Raw genomic sequence first — 21,666 nt, forward strand, 5'->3', positions numbered from 1 at the left:
TAAATGCATCTTATATTGCTTCTGGTTCAAGAGAACCTTAATATAAAGAATGCATAAGTTTATGTTCTATGATTCTTGAAGCTCTCCCTCCTTTGACTGGGCTTTGTTTAAAAAAAAAACCCTTAAGGCTGTGGTTAATTCTGTTACTTGGAGACATTTATTCCATACTTTTTCCTTCCACTAAGCATTCCTTTATGAAGCCAACTTCTTTAGAAATTAGCTCAAGCACTGACTTTGGATTTTCCTTACCTATGAGCCATTATAATCAAACTCTCACTTTAAATACATCACTATGCATGTAGTGGATCTATCGCTATGCTATACAGGCTTCACTTGTTGAAATCATTTTTGCAATTTTAATTAGTAAGAAATCTATTTTTTTTAAGTTAATTCAATTCGAAAAGTAAAGTCTATATCTCAAATATTTATAAAATACTTCATACATTTCACTTGTATATAAATTTTGTTTATTATAACTTGAAACAAAAAAAAACATAAAATCACAGGGAAGACTTCTAACTTGTCAGCTGCAGCAGATACTGAAACCTTCCATGAGAAGGGTGAAGCACCAAAAGGTTATTTCTGAAGAAGCTGGCTGTTCACAAAGTGTTGATTGCTAGTATCCTAATGTGATGTTTAGTGGAAGGCAAAAGTGTGGCAGGAAAAGGTCAACAGGCCCTAGTGGAACGTTGGAGGATTTTGAAGCCAGGCCCATTAATGTACAGTATACTTTTCATTGGTTCTATGTAATATTGTAATATGTTTTCATTAAATGTAATCCATAGTCATCAAAATGAACAAAAATAAAATTTCTGTGTAAAGAACCTATAGGATATTTATTTGTTTCTTTTAATTGTTGAACTGTTAACTTTTCAATGCTAGTGATGGTGAGATCTGAAAGACGTACATCCAAATTTATGACATAAGAACTTTCCCTGAATGGATCTTTAGGCCTTTCTACATCGATTTCTTCCTTTCATTCCCCCCATCCCTCTTCTGTTTCTTTCGTTTCTTTTAATTGTGAAATCATAAACGTATGATGTGAGACTGCAGCAAACTATGAAATGTCGCTCCTTATAAAAGTACCACCACTTACTTTGAGCAATTTGCAGCGGATCTGTGCAGAGACCATATGGCTGTTACGCAAGTTTCCCACCCTGAACATGAGAGTGAGTTTCCCATCACGCATGGAGATCGCCGCATGCTCGCTGAACATCAGCGTCTCTGCCCTCTTCTTGGGCTGAGACATCTTGATGAACATGCAGCCGATCAGGAACGCGTCGACGATCGATCCAAGGATGGACTGGAACAGAAACAGAATTATCCCCTCGGGGCATTTGTCTGTAATGTATCTGTAGCCGTAGCCTATGGTGGCCTCGGTCTCTATGAAGAACAGGAAGGCAGAGGGAAAGTTGTACACGTTGGCCACACACGGAGTGTACTTGTCGTTGTGCGCTTTGTTGAGGTCTCCTCTGATGTAGGCGATAAGCCACCACATGGAGGCCATGAATAGCCAAGCCACCGTGTAGGTGAGGATGAAGATGAACAAATTCCAGCGCCATTTCAAGTCTACCAGCGTGGTGAACAAGTCCGAGAGGTACCTGCTAGTCTCACCGCCCAGGTTCCCATGCTGGACGTTGCAACGTCCGTTCTTGTCCACAAAGCGTTGCCTCTTCTTCTTTTTCTCTGGGGGAGGCTGATTGAATCCGGACCCGCTGGAGGAGGTGGTCACTACCTGATAATCGTCCCCAAATTTCTTTCGAAGTGCAGACATACTACGATGACAGAAAGAAATACCAAAGGATTCAGTGTTCTTCAAAAAGAAAAAAAAAAGTCTGGTAGTTGCTGCAGCCGTGCGCAATGTCTCCTGTTTTTAAAGTATGATGTCTTTACCCCTCCTGTTAGATTTCTACTGTCCTCTTTCTCCACACACCACTGTTGCTGCTCTCTATAGCCATGAAATCTTAATAATGCATGACTTGACAAGAAGCCATCAGAAATAAATAAATAAAAAATAAATAGAGACTCTCAAGGATGAGGTACCCAAACGCGCCAGTCGCAGTCCAGGTTTTACAGCTTTATCAGTTACTGCGTCGTGAATCACTCATCTCTCTCCCCTTGAAAGCTGAGGCTTTAACCGACTTGCTCAGGAGCCGCACTCGCAGTAAGTTTTCATTGGAAACTTAAATCCCCCCTCTCTCCCTGCGCTCTGTAAAACACAAATAATATAAACGTCTCTGCGTAATTATTCGATTGAATTAAACGAAACCTCCCTGCGCGCACTGGCGACTGCGTTGGATATAATTCGGTTTCACAGTCCTTTCCTTTGTGCTCTGCGCGCACATTAGATAAACTCCAGGCATATGGTAAAAAAAATAAAAAATAAATGTAGAGCTTGATGTGAAGAAGAAGAATATCACCGTCCCGCTGTCGTCATTTTTGGAGGCTCGATCGCCAGGGCTCTTTTCCTCCAGCTTTTCCTTTCCTTCTTATGGGAACATCGACGGGTTTCTCATTGTTCCACTGATACAAAGATCCAACAGATGCTCTTTTTGGCTGCTTACGTCCCTTTCTTTTGCTTCGATTTCTTTGCTCGGCTCCTGCGCACTTTTGCATATCCAGTGATGCGCCCACGGTTGCCTAGTGGTACCACATAGAGACAGTTTGGAGGAAGGGAGAGAGAGGGATTGCCTCATTTAACAGTTATTTTTTTTATATAGCAAACATGTGAAATCCCACTAAAGCAGAATAGCTGAATGAACAGATCTCTGGCAGTTTCATGTGTTATTTTTTTAACAATAAAATTATCAGAGGCTATGGAAAATCTTGAAGAATAATCTTTTACGCGTTTATTTACAATGCCCTGCAAAAGAATTCACATCCCTTTAGCTTTTAGACAATTTGTTACTTCATTTAACCCTAACCTCACTGTGTTTTATTGGAATTAAATTTTTCAGACCACCATAAAAAAAAAGCAACAAATGTGGAAGGGAGGGATACAAAACAAAATAGTTTTTGAAAAGCAAATATAAAAAGTCTGGAGTCTATAAAACATGTTAAAAAATATGATTTAGTCAAACTGAACTGCTTAGTCTACAGTCAAAATGCTAAGTATGTCAAAAAACTAACACTGTACATCAAACTGAAGGCACTATTAATACAACATAACTTGGTGGTGGAAGCATCACCATGTTTTCTTGCTTGAATCACAGGGCAATACTGGAGAAAACCGATTTAAAATGTGCAACAGATAGGAGATCTGTGTCAGCTGGATAACCACTCAGCAAGAACTACAATTGAACAATTTAGATCAAAGCATATGCATACATTATGTTTTATCTTTGCTGATTACTGTTTTTGCTCCTCCTTTAAGTCTTCCACTCGCTCCCCAAAATATACTGAGGTGTGGTTCTAACTTGGAGTATGAATTTCTTTTAAAAAGTCACTGTAGCTCCTTATAAAAGCCTCCACAGTGAGCCAATGCGAGTTATCGATCTTCCATTATTCAGCAGGTTTCTCCACAGGTCACTGAAACCTGTTTACAGGTTATTCTTCTGGGTCACCTGCGTTAACATTCTCCAATGACCCTGCTACTCACCCAGAGGGGACTGCACTTTATTTTCCTGATATATCTACACATGTTCTGCAGGGAGGGTTTCTCACACTCCACACACACACACACACACACACACACACACACACACACACACACTAAATAATTGCGCTATTAGCTCCCAGGTGCACAAAAAACCTGCAACTAGAATTACTCATCATATTACCAAGATTGTATCCACAGAGGAATACACCCACACTGCCCAGACTTTCACACGGTGTCAAACACAGAAGGACAGGAGGAACAAAACAGCACCTCCTCTACAACAAATAGCTGATTTATCTCTTCCTCTTTGTTTTTGCTCTTTATTTATTTTTGCTGCATTGTGCAGAGGCTGAAAACAGCACAATTATCACTTTGTCGAGAACCCCCCTGATGGGTGCAGTAGGAAATTTGCATTAAAATCTGGTATTTATATCAGTTTAGTTATAAAGTGGATTTATTTAGTTCTTATTTGCATATTGAAAGTACAATTGGAAGAAAACAAAGAACATTTTGTTACAGTTTTCTACATCTAAGTGTACCATCACCTGATAGAAAGGGAATTAAATGTTTACATATTTTATTCAAATAAATAAAGGAAGATTTAATGTTTGAATGTGTTGCGCACATTCAACCTTTTATCAGTAGATTATGTATTAATTTCCTTTAAGCAATCATTTATTCATCTACTAATTGAATTATTATCATGAATTGTTTGGTGGTGGACTCAAAATGCAGCATAATAAAACTCTTTAAAATTTGTTGTGGCTTTTGATTTTGGTGTGCCAGCAAAAGATTACTAGTAACCCCCATCCAGCTGCCTCTTTAAAAACTTTTTTTTTATCCTCCCCTGCTTCTAGTTGTCATGATGTCCACCACATCATGGTGATCTTTCATTTAAACAATTTATGTCCACTGCAGCTTGTTTATTTTCCAACCATTCCTGGATCCACTGTCTGAGCTCACCAGGATCAATATGCTGCTAAGTCAGTCTGGTTCCAGGCAAAAAAAAAAAGAAGAAAAAAAAACTACCTCCCTATTCACTTGCAGCTCCCTGCAGTTTATCACATCACATTTCTTGTCTAGTCTGAACCCAGCAAGCCTCACTGTATGAACGGTAGCTTCTAAAAACAGCGCTTTGGCCTGACATAACTGTTTCCAAATGAATGACTGCATGGCAGGACGGTGAGAAGTTGAGATGCCTCAGAGCGCTGTCTGTGCGGCTCTGTGATGCAGCCCTCTTGAGGGGAACAGACAGGAAATGATTTCCCTATCAGTCACTGGGCCATCATAATTGCCAGGTGAGCATTAGCTATCCCGCCTCTGCAAGACTCTGTGCTTTTATAATGAGCGCACAGGGACACGGGTCATCTAATCTCTGCATGCTGGCCCTCATTAAGAGAAAGAGCCCATTTTTTATGTTTGCAGAGTGAAAACAAGGCTATTAGTTCGAACTGTTCAACAACCAGTCAACCAGCACTAGGAGCTACACATTTTTAATTGCTGTATTTTCTAAATGTAGTCATAGAGACAAAAGTTTGTTTTTGGGGTGGGGGGTTGTTTGTCAAAATGTCTTTTCTGCATAACTTTTGAAAAAAAGCAATAAACTTCATGAGACAGATGATTTAATGCATTGACTTGGTTTCGACTATTAGTATTTCCTTACTGGGTCATTCAAAGCAAACGCTTCAGAAAAATAATGTTTTATTGAAAAATTAAAAACAAAAAAAATCAAAATATGTTTACAGGCCATGTATGTATTTTTTATTTACTAGTCAGATTATGAAAGTAAATCATTTTCATTGTTCACTTAGCTTCCTAACTCTTCAAATTAAGTTACCTGTGTGATAGCTATTGATTTTGAACTAAAAATTATTGAAAATAAAAAATGGCAACATTCTTTAAAACTTGGAAATAATTATGTACTTGCGGTTTAGTTATCATTCCTACTTTATTCCTACTTGTAAAATTATACAAAGAAGTATCTTTTCTGTCAGTTAGAGTTCTTTCAACCCTTTGTAAAATTATTTTTTATAATTGACATACGTCTTTCTCTTTATTGCATACTTTTAAAAATATATTTAAATATTATCCAGATTTATCATGTTTTGCGCCATATAATCATGTATTTGTCATATGTTTCCAAAAGAATAGATGGTCTGAACCTCGAATATTGTGAAATGATTGATTCCTAGAGGCATAGACTGTTGAAGTTTGAAACAATTAGATCCGATATTACCAAATCACTAATATTTGGCCATGATGTATGTAATATGCCAGCTCAATGAAACTCACCAGAAATTGTGTGTGCTGTAAGCAACCCTGTAGGGTGTAGAGCCACAACATCTAGTTTTTCTGTGTGTGCGTGTGTGTACAGAAGCTTCATTTGAATAAGTATGAAAGGTACTTAAGTTCACCAAGTTTAACTTCGTATTTTTTTAAATACAATTACAAAGGTCATTATGGTTTACTGTCAAAAACAAACAACTGCAAGCAAAAAGTGTAATTTTGTTTGTAAGTTATAAGTAAATCTAATATAATGGAGTTGCTTGTCACTAGTAGCTTTGGATATTTGACCTTTTCTAGAAATCAGATTTTAACCTAAAACATGGAATGTGAGAATCCAGACCCTCACAATTAGGTTTAAACAGGCAGACATGATTACAGAGAACTGACTAATATTGTACCCATTAGATTACATATTAGACCAATCATGTTCAGCTTAGTATCACCTATAGCCACAGAGATGTCAGCAAAAAATACAAGGCTTTGTGCACAAACTAAGATATGACCACCAACAAAGAGTCTATCGAAAGCTTTGTTTGAATCACTATCTAACAGCAGCACTCTTTTAATCCCACAGGGTGCACAGGCTTTGTCAGTGACAGCCCTGAACAAGAGAGAGGTTAAGGTCCAGGCTTGTTCTTGTCACACACGAGGAGGTAGCTGATGTACACACTGTGCACCAAATTGGAAAATATGCAGATTAGTTCTCATCTATAATTGGGAGTTTTTTTTTAATGCAGAACAGTTTGCAGAACAGACAATTTCAGAAAATGGAACTTCCTATTTAATAACACATCTTCGGACCATCTAGTGCAGAGCTAACATACCGTTTCCAGCATCATTTTTTAAAAGCTTTGATCTTTGATCCTCTGCAACCTATTTCTTAAAATCAGCCAGGGTCAAATCTGATGTGCACTCAGTCTAGATGGAGAATGTGTGCCAACACTGTTCTTATAGTCTTACCAAGTTTTCAGTTGGATTTAAGTCTAAACTTTGACTGGTCTATTCTAACACAAGGATATGCTTTTCATCAAAATCCTTTAATAGTAGCACCGGATGTATGATGAGGATGAATGTCAGCTGAAAGTTGGACATAAACATTTTCTTTCACGCAGTGGTCATAAAGGTATGACCACAGCATGATGCTCCCACTACTGTGCTTCAACATGGGGATGAAGGTCAGGGTTATGTACCGATAACAACAGAAGGCCACATAAAAAAAAAAAAATATTTGTTTTCTTTTCTTGATATTCTACCTCTGATGAAATGCACGCAGAAGCCACTTTCTGCCACTAAAGAAAATGTGTGTCAACTGATCAGAGGCCTTTTGATGATCTTCTGTAACCCAGTTCTTAAAAATAGCCTTGTTAAAACTCGATGGGCGGGTGGAGATGGGATTGATTTATTAATCCAATCAGACCGATGTGGGACATTAGATGCTTTTGACCCCTTCTCCAAATCAACTAAAACAGCACTTGAGGTATTTCTCCACGACGATCAGACAATCTGATCAAATTTCTCATCTTCCCCCATAATCTTGGCAATCAGAGATGGAGCAGGGAAAAAAAAAAAAACAGCCTCAGCTTTGATCTCGACTTCGATTGATTTGCTCCTTTAAGGCCTCCCTGAAAATGTGTGGCTTACTCGCTAAAATTCTCTGTATTCTCATTTTACAGCTGGTATATTGATTTTTGTATTTGTTCAAACAGTTTTGTTGACATTAAAAACACGTAGTGTGAGTTTCCCTTTTTCCCTTGTAAAACTAAACAAGATCTGAAAAATGATCAGTGGACCCAAAGGGCTCTCCTTTGTGATGTGAAAAGGAAAAAAGCATGTGAAAGATAGGGCAGATCAGATTTAAACTGGGTCAAAATATGCAGCTTTCAAGTGATGAATGTAATTGTCAACATCTTGTGGTAATCAGCTCAAATTACAGCTAAGTAGGATGGAAAATGACAATGGTGTGTCTTAGAAACATATAGCTACCAGCTATACATCTCTATCATTCAGAACAATACATTTACACTCAGTCATTAATTTGGAGCATTATGTTGTGATATGTTTGGGTTTTTTCTTTTCCAGTTCAAGAAAGATCCTATTAGAGGCTCCAGTCAAAAATAGCAGCTGACCTGGAGTGTTTTGTAGAGCAGCTTCTGAAGATTGATGATTGATTAGTGCACAATTACTGCTGAAAGCAGCAGGACTCCTCCTTCTAATCACCGCTTTTGTCACAAAAAGAAGATTATCACACAGGAGACGCTACTTAGAGCCACTTCCTCCCTGAAAATCAATAAAAAGAAAAAATACCCAAGAGACAATGAACATACATCTGATAAATCTCAGTTAAGTCCCTGGGCTGGCTTTGCACATAAACAGACAGGTGCTGTGGATTTTTGCCTGTGTGTGGGGGTGTTTGTGTGCCTCCTGTGGCTGTGAATCTGACCGCATTGGAGATACTGTCCTGATACCATGTCTAATTAAAGCTGCTTTTCAATGCTGGCGCTTTGGAACCTCAGGTCCCCTCAACAATTAAGTGCAGGATTTCTCTTATGGTCTTGAGTAGAAGAGAAGAAACACGCTGAAAGGTTTGATTATCCCCCGACTTTCTCCTCGGCTCTGACACACATATATATATATATATACCCAGTTATAAAGAATCCATGTCTGTCCAATTCCAGTTCAGTCCAGTCATATAGTTCTATTCAGATCAAGATGTATGCAGTCCAGTTCATTATAAACACAGTAAAAAAACAATCAAAATTTGTCGATCATTCCCTACATTGTGGTGGCTAGACAATGGGGTCAGAACAACTTCTTAACTGCAGCTCTTGGGGAGAGTTCTCAGTCTGCAATGGTCAGTTCCTTCAGTATGCTAGAAGAGAGTGAGACTTTCAGCAGATAACGGTAACGTTAAACCGATTATGGAGAAGACATTTTATTTACCGTCTTGTATTTTCAAATCATGTCTGTCATGGACAGCCTGGAGATTTGGAGATGGTGGCAGACCTTTGGAAATCTCAGAGTTAATGATAAGGATCTACGTACATTAGCAATTGGAATTAACACTGTCACTGCTGTTTTAGGGTCAGGGTTAGCGTTATAATTATAGCTCCAGTCACCTTTCGTATGTCATGCATTTTTCACAAGTTTCAAATGTAAACCTTGAAACACAGTGTTTTAAAACAACATTGTGTTTCAGAATTTACTTTTCCATCTCAGACTGGTGTCGTTATGCCTCTGCTTTTAATATAAAATAACTATCCAATGATGGATACCACAGACAGTTACAAAATACAACTTCTGCGGCATTGTCTTGTTGTCACTGACGCATAGCCACGTGCTGAATGTATCTTGTCAAGTTTGGCCTCTGACCCATTCACAGTCACTCCTGAAGTCTGCTTTGTAACAGAAATAGTTCTCCTGACAAAAAATGTTAAAATCCTTGACATCTTGCTCTTCACAGACACAACTATGTTCCAGTTTTATGTAACATGTTGTGTGGTTTGACAAACTGGAACTTTCAGCATCCTTTTATTGTGTCATGATACAATGTAGACAGGTCAAAGGGTTTTTTGGGGTATTTTTGTGCTACATGTGTAGATTTGCTGTTTTAGTAGCATGAAAAATGACAAACCGGGAAGGAGAATGGTTCTGCCTTTTGTAGAACTTAAGACATAGTCCTAGTTTCTCAGCTGCCAATAAATTTGGAGAGAAAAGAGTAGAGATAACATAGTGTCTCACCTGTGCAAAATGAGAAATTTGGGGGAAAAATGCAAAATACAAAGTCTCTACACACATTCATGCTTTTATATTTCCTGAACTTCAATGACTCCATGCTTTCAATAACTGGAAATAATGCGGCCTTGAGCACGTTTTGCCTTCAAGAGCCAAAGTGTGCCTCAGACAGCCACTGATAAGGCTTCCATTAGGACTGGTATTCAAAGCCATCACACCCCTTAATGCACTCCTTTGGCCTGGCCACAATACCACTGTATCTTATCCTCACAGGACCGGTTAACAAGCCTGTGTCTGGTCTCCAACAGGTGTGAGAGTGTCTGAAACCTCAGTCAGACCCCAAAGGGTCCCTGCTGAGAAAGTGGTGGATCACTGATGTGTTGTCAACTCTTCAGGAGCTGTTAATGGCTTTACTAAGATTACCTCAGAGAGGTTCACTGAATATCATTGAACATGCAAAAAGGGGAATGATTGAAGATATGTATGGCATACAAAAAGTCTATCTCCCTTTTATATTCAAATAGTTTCTTTCTGAACAGAAACTGTAGTGTGTATTGGTATTCTCCAACTTTACTCTGAAGCTCTAAATAAAATCCAGAGCAAGCAGCTGACTGCAGAAATCCCCCCTGAGAGTGTGAGGGGAGATTTCTGGTGTTAAAGCCACCTGGTGTGATGCCTGGGTCAAAGCTGCACTGTTGGTGTTATAAAGATGAACGCTAAGGTCACATCCTCAGTTACATCATGATTTTATCTTATCTGTTGCTCTGTCTGTTTTTCTCCTTTCAGAAACTCTTGAAGACAGAAATGAACATCTTTTTGGCAAGATGGAAGATTTTGTTTCAATTTCTTGCAAAGGAGGGCCTGCAAAGATTTGACCTGATACTTAAAGCTGTTCATGACTTCATCATCTTTCAGGAAAAGTCAAGTCTCCTCCTGATGGGTAGCTTTGTTCAGGTCATGGGGAGTCAAGGATCATTGGCAACCTTTCTTTAAACTATGGCTTTGCTTTTAGGATGTAAATAATCAAATGTTATGAAAATCCGGGAAGGGCAATTGAACTGTATCTCAGGTTGATCCCTCGAATTGAAGAGAGGTGTAAGCTCAGAATTATTTTTCATAAATGTTATAGGGCAACGTTTTCAGATGATTTACCTATGTCTCATTGTTATAGATCACAAAAAACTGAGATTTTAAGAGATTTGTACACTTTTGAGAACCACCATGAATTGTGACCAAAACCTGACATAGTTCATTTGAAGTTAACAAGCTTCAAAGCATATATTTACCACATCTGTCTCCTATTGGCAGAGTTATATTGAGCAAGAAGCAACTGACTACTGATTACATGTTTGGGGGGAGTTCAATATCATTGTTACTGAACAGTCCAAATTTCTTTTTTTGTTTCGTGAACTCCTGAAACATAAATGTGCTGACCTAATACAAGCACAAACGGCTTTACGGCACAAAAGGTGGAAACAAAGAATAATACAGGCTCTTTAAAATAATGATGAGCTCTGTAATATTCATACTGCTCGGTGCTCACTCTGCCTCTTTTCTCAACCCTGTTCAGGGAGAGTAATTTTCCCCCCTTTCAGAGTTTAACAAAGCGAGAGTCCTCTGAAAGGTCAAGCCTTCTTAGCTAAAATGTACACAGAAGAATGAGTCATGTCAGGAGTCCTTTCGTCAGCTGACAACCACAGGCTCCTTATACACACTGGACAAAAGGAGAATGTAACATCCATCGCAAAACACTCCTTTCTTTCTTTGTAAAATACAGTCCCCAATTTACCAAAGGCACCACATAAAGCCTGGTGATGAGATGTGCAGGGGTCTCAGAAGCTCACTGTAAATTCAGAGAATTTAAGGAAAATGTTGTATTCACATTTTTTATTTTAACAAAAAAACAAGGCAAAACATACAGTTATCACTTTGCAGTCTGCACAATGAAACATTACATTTCTGTGTTACTCTGCGCACTTTATCGGAAAGACAGTCGATTAACATATAATATAAAAGAGGTGATCAAAACGTACTCTGAATGCCAAGCAAGCATTCTGTGAAGATTTCAAGTAGCTGTAACAGTTACTTCCTCCTGTGTTCTTACCTGAGGTCCTTAAGGTGATCCCAGATTATCTTTGGGGTAATTATAGTGTCTTGCGAAAGTATTAACATTAACTTTTTTTTTCCAAGCTTCGTATGGTGCATCCATCCATCTATTGTCTCTAACTTGATATCCTAAAGCTGCAAGTCTTTTGGTTTACATCTCCACCTAATATGCACATATAGATTCTGACTCATTCTGCTCTTTGCAAATTTGCCCAAATACAGTCAAAGTTGATTGGTATAATCTGTGAACATTAATTTTGTCAGTACAGGCCCTCAGTCAAATTTAGGACTAGGCAATTCTAAAATATAAATATGCTTTGATCTAAATCAGGGGTATAAGTACTTTTGCAAGGCACTGTATCAAAACACAGCCTAATTATGAAACCGATATTCCAACATCAGTATTTCAGTACTTTTCAGTATTTTTTTTTTCCTTTTTCAAAATCTTTCAATCACCTTTTAAACAGATGGGTGTTCAAACTTACAGGATCATAGAAAAATAACCGGTTCTTTATTTACAACATCAACAGTAATACAAACAAGTTCACAGCCTTATGTACAACATCTGTTTTCAAATCCCGAATAGCGGTGCAATCAAAAGTCCCTCTCACATTTCTATGGGCATCAGATGAATATGACACTGTAGCAGACACCTGCTGAAGTGTAAGAAATGAATGGGATCGTGAACCTGTTTGAGATATGGCTGTTTTTCATATATGCATATGCTTCTGATTTTATCTATGAAAACATGGCAACAGAAAGACGTTTGAACAACAAGCTATGTGTCTGAAGGCACATATTACAACCATGCTCCAGCACAATTTGGCTTCTTAATCTCCCTTCTGACAATGACTGGAACCTTTTAAAAACATTCCAGTCCACATTCATGGTTTTAGGAACGAACTGTGATCCCATTCCACTTTCTTCTGTTGCTTAAAACAATGCGTTAAAATAATTCTTCCAATTCCTACTACAATAATATAAAAAAATGGGCCTTTTGTTCAAACAATGCTTGACATCCTTCATAATTAACACAAAAACAAGAAAAAATATTTGAGGTATTTTAAAGAACAAAAATTGTACCTTCTTTTTTCACGACAAAGGATCCAATTAAATCAGTTTTGAGCTACAACAGTATGGCATTGCAAGTGTGTCAACAGAAATTCAACTGAAACATACTTTTTTTTACTAGATGGCTGCTGATTGCAGTGCTTGATTGGTTGCTAATTTAGGCCATAAGTGACCTTAGTTAGAGTTATGGTAAAATTTACAGAGTATGCTTTGGAGTGAGAATGTTAAAAGGCAAATACATTTTAGAACCAGTGTAAAGTTATGCTTTATACTTAAATTGGTGTAAGTATAAAGCATAACTAAATCTCAATTGGCATTTTACTGTTTTTCAAAATAGATAAGTACCAGTAAATTAAACCTACAAACAAGTTTTGTTTGAAGAAACAAATTTATAAGCATCTGCTTCTGGTCTGTAAAGCGTTTTCTATTGGTCTGACAGGTATCTGCCCTAGGAAAATTGAACCCCAAAAGTGTGGTTAGTCACATGTACTTAGTGATTTAACAAGGGGCACAAGTGTACCTTCACTCGCTTATGGGAAAATAAGCGAGTGGGGGAAAAAATGGCCCCACCTAGCTCATAAAGTGTTTTTTTATGAGCCACTTTCCCTAGATTAATGTATTTCATGGCTACAAATTCAGGTGTCAACATGTGATCATGGGTCTCCAGTTTCTGACAAGAAGCTTGTTAGCTCTGCATGATACCCCTTCTAAAATGAGCACAAAGTTTACAGCAGTGTCCTGTCAAACAAGAGGGGAGCAAAAAAAATTGTATCAGTGTCAGAGAGGGTATGTTGTACAGCAGTTTGACAGCATGCCTCCCACAGAGTTGATGCTGACCCTCTGGTGGCAGCAGCTGCTCTGATGGGAAACACCCACAGCTCCCAGAATATATGCCTCTTTGTTTTTGAGAAAGGTAATAAATGCAACCACTAGCTCCTGTTTTATTATAAAGCCCAGGTGAACAGAAATAAAATGTTACCTCATGCATTGTCACCACACTTTCTAACTGAATTCATTTTAGAAATTCTAGGGTAAACTTTTTTTATCTGAGCAGAGCAGATAGTGATGATAAAAAAAGATGAGCAGCAAGCCAGCTGTGCTGATAAGATCTGATGCACTCACTAACATTGCCGAGCATGTTTGGAGATTTCAATATTTTACCAACTCTTCTGTTCATGCGTTTGACGTCCAGCAGAGAAGTTTCTACAAGCAAATGCGTGTTCTACATGCTCAGACCCCATGCACCGTTCTCCCAGCCTGGACACAGTCTAGAGATATGCCTCATTATGTGGTCGGAAAGGCAGGTGCTGCCTTGCTTAAACCCGAGGCCCGCCTCAACAGGATACGAATCCATAGCGGAAGCTAATCCTCTGCTGCATCCCAGCATCTCTGTGACTGGTGGCCAGGCAGCTACAGGAGGAAGCATATGTTGTGTGTTAAGTGCCACCTGGTGAGGGTGTGGATGGCAAGTCGGGTTACGAAAAGGAGGAGGAGGAGGTAATGCCGAGGTGAAGGATCAGATGCTCAGGGTCATGTTACGGAGCAGCCACTGCTGGGAGCGGCTGCCGCTGCAGTCTCTCAGGGTGGGGACCATCTTGTCCTCCTCAGACGGCATGTCCAAGCATTGGTTGCTATTCACATGGAGCAGCGTCAGTTGCTGAGAAGAGAGCAAACACAGGTGATTACTGCTGTGGCTGGAGAATTTCCTTCCAACTGTAATTTTTATGAACTGTAAACACAAACCCATTTAGGTGGAAAAAGGTGAAAGGAATGCTTTTGAAAGTCAGAACACCCATTCCGGTAAAAAAAAAAAAAAACAGAGGCTCCTGTAGGAGGAATCAATGGTTGTTTCCATTTAGCATGAAAGGCAGAAAACCAAAAATACACCCATGAAGTTTCTTTTCATATGAAACTTCTAAAATAATTTGTCACATTATAAAACACAAAAGCTGAAATATTTTACTGATACTGAAAAATGCGTTTCTATTCAGGCGCCCTGGATTGTTGGTAGAACCAGGAATCAGTGCAATTTTATATGCAAATCCTTTGCTACCAGCTTTGCACACCCAGAGACTAAAACTTTTTAATATTCTTCTTTGCAAAAATAGCTCAAACTCAGTCAGATTGGATGGAGTGTGTTTGTGAATATCAATTTTAAGATCTTGCCACAGATTCTCAATTAGATGGTACATTTGCATTTGCACAATGCTCTTTTCATCTGTCAGAATGGAATAGTCCACTGGATTTTATTAAAGAGTATCAAAGTAAAATGAATTGTAAAAAACCCACACTTTTAAGATTTGTAGTATTTTTAAAGTAAATACACATAATTTTCCATCCACTGTGTAATTATGTACTACTTTGTAGACAACTATCACATAAAATCCCAATGTAAATAATATAAACACAATGAAGTTTATAGATGCAACATGATAAATGTGTGAATAGGTTCTAGGGTGTATTGCCTTTACAATATCTAGTATTTAAAATCATTGGATTTGAGTTAATACATTTTGGTATATTTATTTAACAATAGTACAGCCAAACACGAACATATAAAAGCAAGACCTTGTTCCAAAAAATACAAATAGGCAATGCCTGTGTATTTTGATAACATTGACCTCAAAACAAAAAGGAGAATACAGAGGCCAAATCATACATCATAGCCCAGCCGTGGCATCGTCTACAAAATAAATTGGCCTTGACACAAGTTGTTTCAGGATCTGTCAGATTGAGATCAGTTGACAATGACTGATTAACAGGACTGCTTCATGAAAGACGTCTCTGGAAAATTAATGACGTCTGAATTCCATTAAGTAGCTTCTGGATTCGTGCATGCCGGCTCCTTGTCACAGCTGTGATTTTACTGAGACACCAGAATAGAACAGGGCCTTCCTTCATCAGTGTAATTATTGTGTTTCTCTCCTGCTGTTTGTCCCCCTCTCACCTGTCAGCCCCTGTCTCTCTGCTGCTCTGTCAAGTTAGCTGGAGAAGCCAGGCGACAGAACGAATGGAAAAATAAAAAAGGCCCCACCTGTTGTGAAGAGACAAACCCAACCACCGCATCGATGCGTACCACAGGAGAAAAGCTATCTACCGTGACGGCAGCAGAGGCAACTCCCCCAACACCAAGAACAGCAGGAGAGCTCTCAGTGGTTCTAAATTAACCATTCATGTTCATGCGCTCATATGGAAAATGTGTTCACAACTTTACTTCTTTCTAGGGTTGCCTTTCTTGCCCTATAATTACACACACATGATAAAAGGACCGCGTTTGTTTTAAAACACTTTTTCAGAGTAAAATTTCTTACAAACCAATGAGTAGCTTTGTCCTGTCGTTGGAAATCTTTGGAAAGTCAACTCCATTTTCTCTTTAAGAACTATAATGAGCTACAGGAATTACATTTAAAATAATTTCAAGCCAGTTCCTGCTCTGGAACAGAGGTGTGAGACAGTAGTTTCAGGGTTTTACTATTACTTTAGAACACATTTTTAGTTTCACATTAGAAATCAGAGGTCTCAAATAATTTCTGAAGAATGTAAATCTTTCTTTAACTTTGGGCTTTTCAAAAGGCTGCCCACATTCGGTCCAAAACCGATCGAGGCAGAAAAGGATTAAACAGACTCACTTTGCTGTAATCTGTTCATCCATCCTGTTATCTGATGAAAGCCTTACTCTCTCTGACACATCTTGCTATGTTGTAGAAAGTTTTATTTAAATGTTTCCTTGGCTTTATTTTTTCAATACAACTTTGAAACAAAGCAGCTTTACTTGTAGTAAAGTCTAGACTAAAGAGTGTTGTTTTCAATGTGACCCAGTAGATCTCAAAGCGAGTTCACTGGTGTATAAAAGATTGGACCTTTGAGTTTACAGCCAGTCAGTCATGTGTCAGAGCTCATTAAGCTGAAAATATTTGATCACCTGCACATTTCTCGGCACATCACTTTCAGTGACTCAAATCGAGCAATTTCATACCAGCAAGGTGCCGCAGAATGAGTTTCGAGAAAGATCACAATTTAGATTTAGGTTTAAGATTTCAACCTCTATATGTCAACCAACAGGCATCATTTGGCAATTAAAACTTACATTCTCTGGAAAACCTCCAGTGAATGTAGGTTTTGTTTATCATAGAGGAAATACACAAAGATGCTGCCAAGGATCTATCTCACCTGATCCATCAATCTCCACTGGGCTGCTCATGTTTCAACTAACAACTATTCTAACAAAAATATTTTCTTATTAATTTACAGCGTTTTTATTTTATACTTTATATGATGTCACTCCAAGATCTGTACTGAATTTTAAATGAATCACGGTTGAAGATTTCTGGGATTACAATCTGGTGTTCTAATACTATAACTTCTAACTTTTGTTTATTGTTCTTGTTTTCTTTTTTTTAATGCATAAATGTCAGACACAGTCACTTATAACTGAAATGTAAAAGTTAAAAAATTTATTCTATGTTATATGTTACTTTTGTGTTTTGAAATGTTTTAAAAAATCTGTAAATGTTAAGGAGCATATTAAAAAATATATAACTTATTTTTAATTGCATCTTAATCGTGCTAAAAAAAATTACTTTCTCAGAATTGGACAATATTTATGTCGGTTTTTAAAGAAAAAGTTTGGTGCATCTCCAGTTAATTGCTAGAGATGCACCAGCATCTAATTGGTTTGTAATAAAGGTTTGCAAAACCTATATTACAAAGGCACACAGTTCTGTATTGTAATATAATTTATGGGTATCTTTCAAAGTAAGACTGCAATAGCAAAGCGGATATAACCCCAGGTTTTACAGTAAGCACAGCACTATCTTGGGAGTCATTCTTTACGAATATGAGGTAAAATACATGTGAAGAACTATAATATTCAGTCTGTGATTGCCACAGTGTTTTTTATCCTACATTGGAGGCACATTGTAATTGTTCATTAAAACAAGATTGTGCTTTGGCCGTTGACGGAGGATCTCCAGACTAATGAGCTCGCAGAGACGCTCTGGTCATGTTTGATCTTAAGCTATAAAAACACAAGGACCAGTATTTCTCTGCCCAGATATGAAGATGTGCACACACACACACGTATCCTTCCTGAAGTACACGTTGCAGACTGCCCAACAAGGCTCATTTGTTCAAACAGAGTGAGAACAAAGAGCAGGTGGCACACGATCCCTCGCACCTGCCAAAAAGACTGGAGAAAAGAACAAAGAGGTGGCTTTATTTAGAAAAAGGGGGAAAAGATTATAAAAAGAAGAATGATATAATCCTGACATTAAAAAAACAGTTTTTTCTGTATCATTTGTAAATGATGAGCAGTAATATCAATAAAAAGACTGTTAGGCCATCAAAACGACACAATATTTCAACTTAAGTCTGGCTCATGAAGCACCATCCAGTTGCTGTCGCGCATGTAGCCTCACCTGGCAAAATGAATCCATGCTATTATTAGATCTGGATATAAAAGTGAGTTCTTAAAAAAAAGTAGATTCTCAATATAAAGGGTGTCAAACTTAAAGTTTAAAACATATTTCTTTAGCTACCAATTTGTGTTGACAGAGTAGGCTAATATAGACATCAATCTGACGCAAAAACTGTTCACTCTGTACATTAATTTTAAAGTTATAGTTTGGTTTCAACGTCTCTAATTTAGAGACATGTAGAAGATAGATTGATTATACAACAACAAACCCCCATGAAAAAGCCCAGAGTTTTAACAAGACCATGTGTGTTACCTTAGTATATTTTCATGCACAGAACAACTTATTATCATTTGGCTGTTTACATTTACTACTTCAACTATGTAAGAGTTTTACATTTGCTATGCATTCTTTATTGACTATTTAACCCTATTGTCATCCTTGGAACCTTCAAGAAGTCACAGCATAGCATAAACATTTTACTTATTATTTTTTGCGCAATCCACAATAACACAAAGCTATCTAACTAGAACAACAAGAGCCAATTCATGATTCATTAGCACTGGCCATGGAGAGAATCCCTGCAGCTGGTAGGGCTTGTTGTTAGTGAACTCCAATAGCGTAAAGAAATGTTGTAAAATGTTTTGCAAGCATTTTGTTGCAAAATAACTGGAATCTCACTTAGCTCTGGAACCTCACAAAGCTTGACTACAATGTCTATAAGTTGGTAACATTCCTCATAATTTAATGCTGGACCATAACTTATTCGTTATATTACAATCATTAATGATCAGGGCATCTCTTTGCTGGAGGAAGACTCATCAGGCTGACTCAGTTCTTATTGAGAGACATATTTTTCTTTTCGTTTAAAAATTCTAAGTTATAATAGCAAGAGACATCAAGAGAGGAGTGTTACAATGGAGGGCAGGGAAAATGTACCTTAAATGAAATTAGCAGAACTGCGGAAGTCCAGTTCTTTGCTCATAATTATTTCATGCCAGCTTTAGGGCACAGAAAACTCCCATCCTAACCTCTCAGCAAATGAAGCAGGGCCTCCGGAGCAAGTTACAGACCGTTTGCGCAGCTGAGACCAGCTAATTAAATGAAGACTGCTTCGAACCATCCTTTCTGTCACCAGGCAGCACACTACACTTGCATCGAGGCATAAGAGTCACCATTTTGACTGTGGAGATCTACAAGGCTGACTTATTTTCTTTTTCCTTTTTTCTTTTCAGGCGCTTTCCTTTTATTTCAAGGCAGAGTGAAGCAATAGTTTCGTTTGCTTTAATGATGACTGGGTCTTGCATCCGTGCTTCCTTCTTCTTAGGGCAATGTCAGAAGGAACTCAGAGCGCGACCAGCAAATCAGGCCATCTAACAGCACGTCACTTTGCTGCCATGACTCCGACACACACCACAAGTTCTGGGAGCTCCTAGCTCAATTTATGGAGCCGGGACACAAAAACGGTGGCATTCTACATGCTCTTTAGCTGTTTGAGAGTCACCAAGGTTTAGGACTCTGAAGTGCAAACTTGAGATTAGTCTGCAGAACAGAATAGGCTATAGAGAAAATGACAGGCGCAAAGGCGGGAAAATAACAACCCTGAAATGAAAAGAAAAGCGGAGCAAAAGAACATCTCTTACAGAGCTATGTAAATAAGTAGGCAGAGTGGTGAAAAGCCCTGATGATTGGGATTCAGTGCTTTAACAATCTGAACATGGCACACAGTGTGCACAGCTGCTTCAGACCAATAAGAGAGCCATCTGAATGTCCAGAGCCATGAAAAGGTAGCTCCACAATGAAGGATCACTTCAAAGAACTTGTAAACAATAGCTGACCCATTTCAATCATGTGTGCTGGTAGATAATCAGCTAAAAATAAACACGTCCTCCTCCGTTTCAAACATCACTCACCAGGCGTGGGCAGACCAGGACACAGCCAGTGAATATTCACATCAAAATAAAACATTCATGTTGGAAAATAAATGTCAAATGAGATCTAATTTAGCATGAAGTCTAGCTAAAGGTCCTGCAGATAAGATCTTATACACTGAAGCATCTTGAAGGGACATCTGTCATTGCTTAATGTTCTTCTGCCCTGTCTTCATGGATTCCCTCAAAAAGGTCACCAGTAAAAGCTTTTTAATGCTTCATAGAACAATCTGCATCCACATTCTAAGACCTGAAAGAAGCACAACATGCTCTGATTCCATCTGCTCTTCTTGCAAAAAGCAAATAAAATATCTAAAGTGACAATCTGCTCTGGAGGCAACTACCAACTAAACTATCTAACCGATCTAAACTACATTGCTAAACTAGATCGCAACAGCTAACGTGCTCACCTCATGCCCCCAAAACACTGCCCCAAAGAGCAGATGTTAGTTTAGAGAATATAATCGGTGGGACTGAAGTAAAGGTGTCTAGCGACCTCCAGGCGGGTGTAGTTGTGGAGGATCCACGCCTGTAAAGGGCTGTTGTTACAGTACTCCACAGTGGGGCCGTAGGTGCCGTCCTCCAGACGGCTGATGGTCAGGCATGACTGGGTGATGATGTGGAGGAAGGTGTGTTTCTGCACGGATCCAGGAAGGAAGAGGAACACATGGTCGTAAAGGCAAGTAAGACAATTATTTATATTCTCTAACTGGGGTGTCAGTTTTTTGCAGAAAAAACAAACAAAGCTAAAGAGAATCATAACTGGAACAAATTGTCTGACCCAAACTTTGACACTTCATACCTTTTTAATAGTCCCAGTTGAGGAAAAACATGTTTGTTTACTACAGTCTCAGGCTTCAGGTGTATTTAAAGGCATTAAGTTATATGTCAATTTTTTACAAAATTTTATAAGCAAATGTGGCCACACTAATCTTTAGCTTTCTCTACTTTTTTCAGATTTAAGTCAGAATTATGTCTTGGCTGCTCCACTGATATTTATGAATTAATATTACTTCCACTTAGAAGAAACATAGTGGTAAATTGAGAAGATAACTTTCAACTTATATCTACTAAGAATAATTTGGATTTATCTGAAAGGCACACATGTTTACCTATTGTGAACTTTTATTTTAGTATAAAACTTTGTGAAACCATGATAACATTGTGAAATCATGATATTTTTGCAAAAAGTGATCATACTATTATAAATCTCATATCAGTTTATGCCCAAAAAGTAGACAGGGTCTCAGATGAATATATTTTATATAGGCTGCTTATATTTAAACACTGAATATGATGTGCATTTAAGATAATCTAGTTCGCACATAATGTAAATGTCATTCATGAAATCTTAACAGAATTTTAAAATATTAGCGGCACATCTTAAAAAAATTATAACAATAGCTTACTTTTGACATGCATAACAGCATTTAAAATTAAAAGAGGTTTCAATTAACAACTTAACAACAGAAATATGAAAACTTAAATGTGTTAAAGTGAAACTGATGACCAGCTGAATTTTTCCACA

General features: G+C 38.1%; 2 protein-coding genes across 5 annotated transcripts in view; both read right to left on the reverse strand.

The window, feature by feature from the left end:
- Window positions 1-2,651, reverse strand: part of kcnj3 (potassium voltage-gated channel subfamily J member 3) — a 41,720-nt gene extending 39,069 nt beyond the window's left edge. The window contains exon 1 of the mRNA XM_005805315.3: window positions 1,097-2,651. Within this exon, the coding sequence (XP_005805372.1) occupies window positions 1,097-1,774 (678 nt within the window). The 5' untranslated portion in view covers window positions 1,775-2,651. The remainder of the gene's footprint in view (window positions 1-1,096) is intronic.
- Window positions 2,652-11,512: 8,861 nt separating this feature from the next.
- The window catches only part of galnt13 (polypeptide N-acetylgalactosaminyltransferase 13), a 40,597-nt gene continuing 30,443 nt past the window's right edge, over window positions 11,513-21,666 (reverse strand). For 3 of the 4 annotated variants that reach the window (XM_023337599.1, XM_023337600.1, XM_023337598.1), the window contains 2 exons: window positions 20,549-20,775; window positions 14,371-14,450 (listed from right to left, as the gene is read on the reverse strand). In XM_023337599.1, coding sequence (XP_023193367.1) covers window positions 20,590-20,775 — 186 coding nt within the window. In that variant the 3' untranslated portion in view covers window positions 14,371-14,450; window positions 20,549-20,589. Of the gene's footprint in view, window positions 14,451-20,548; window positions 20,776-21,666 lie in introns of all 4 variants that reach the window. The other variant, XM_023337601.1, reaches the window with a different exon arrangement.

The sequence above is a fragment of the Xiphophorus maculatus genome, chromosome 7, assembly GCF_002775205.1.
Source record: "Xiphophorus maculatus strain JP 163 A chromosome 7, X_maculatus-5.0-male, whole genome shotgun sequence".
In the NCBI taxonomy this organism is placed as follows: Eukaryota; Metazoa; Chordata; class Actinopteri; order Cyprinodontiformes; family Poeciliidae; genus Xiphophorus; species Xiphophorus maculatus.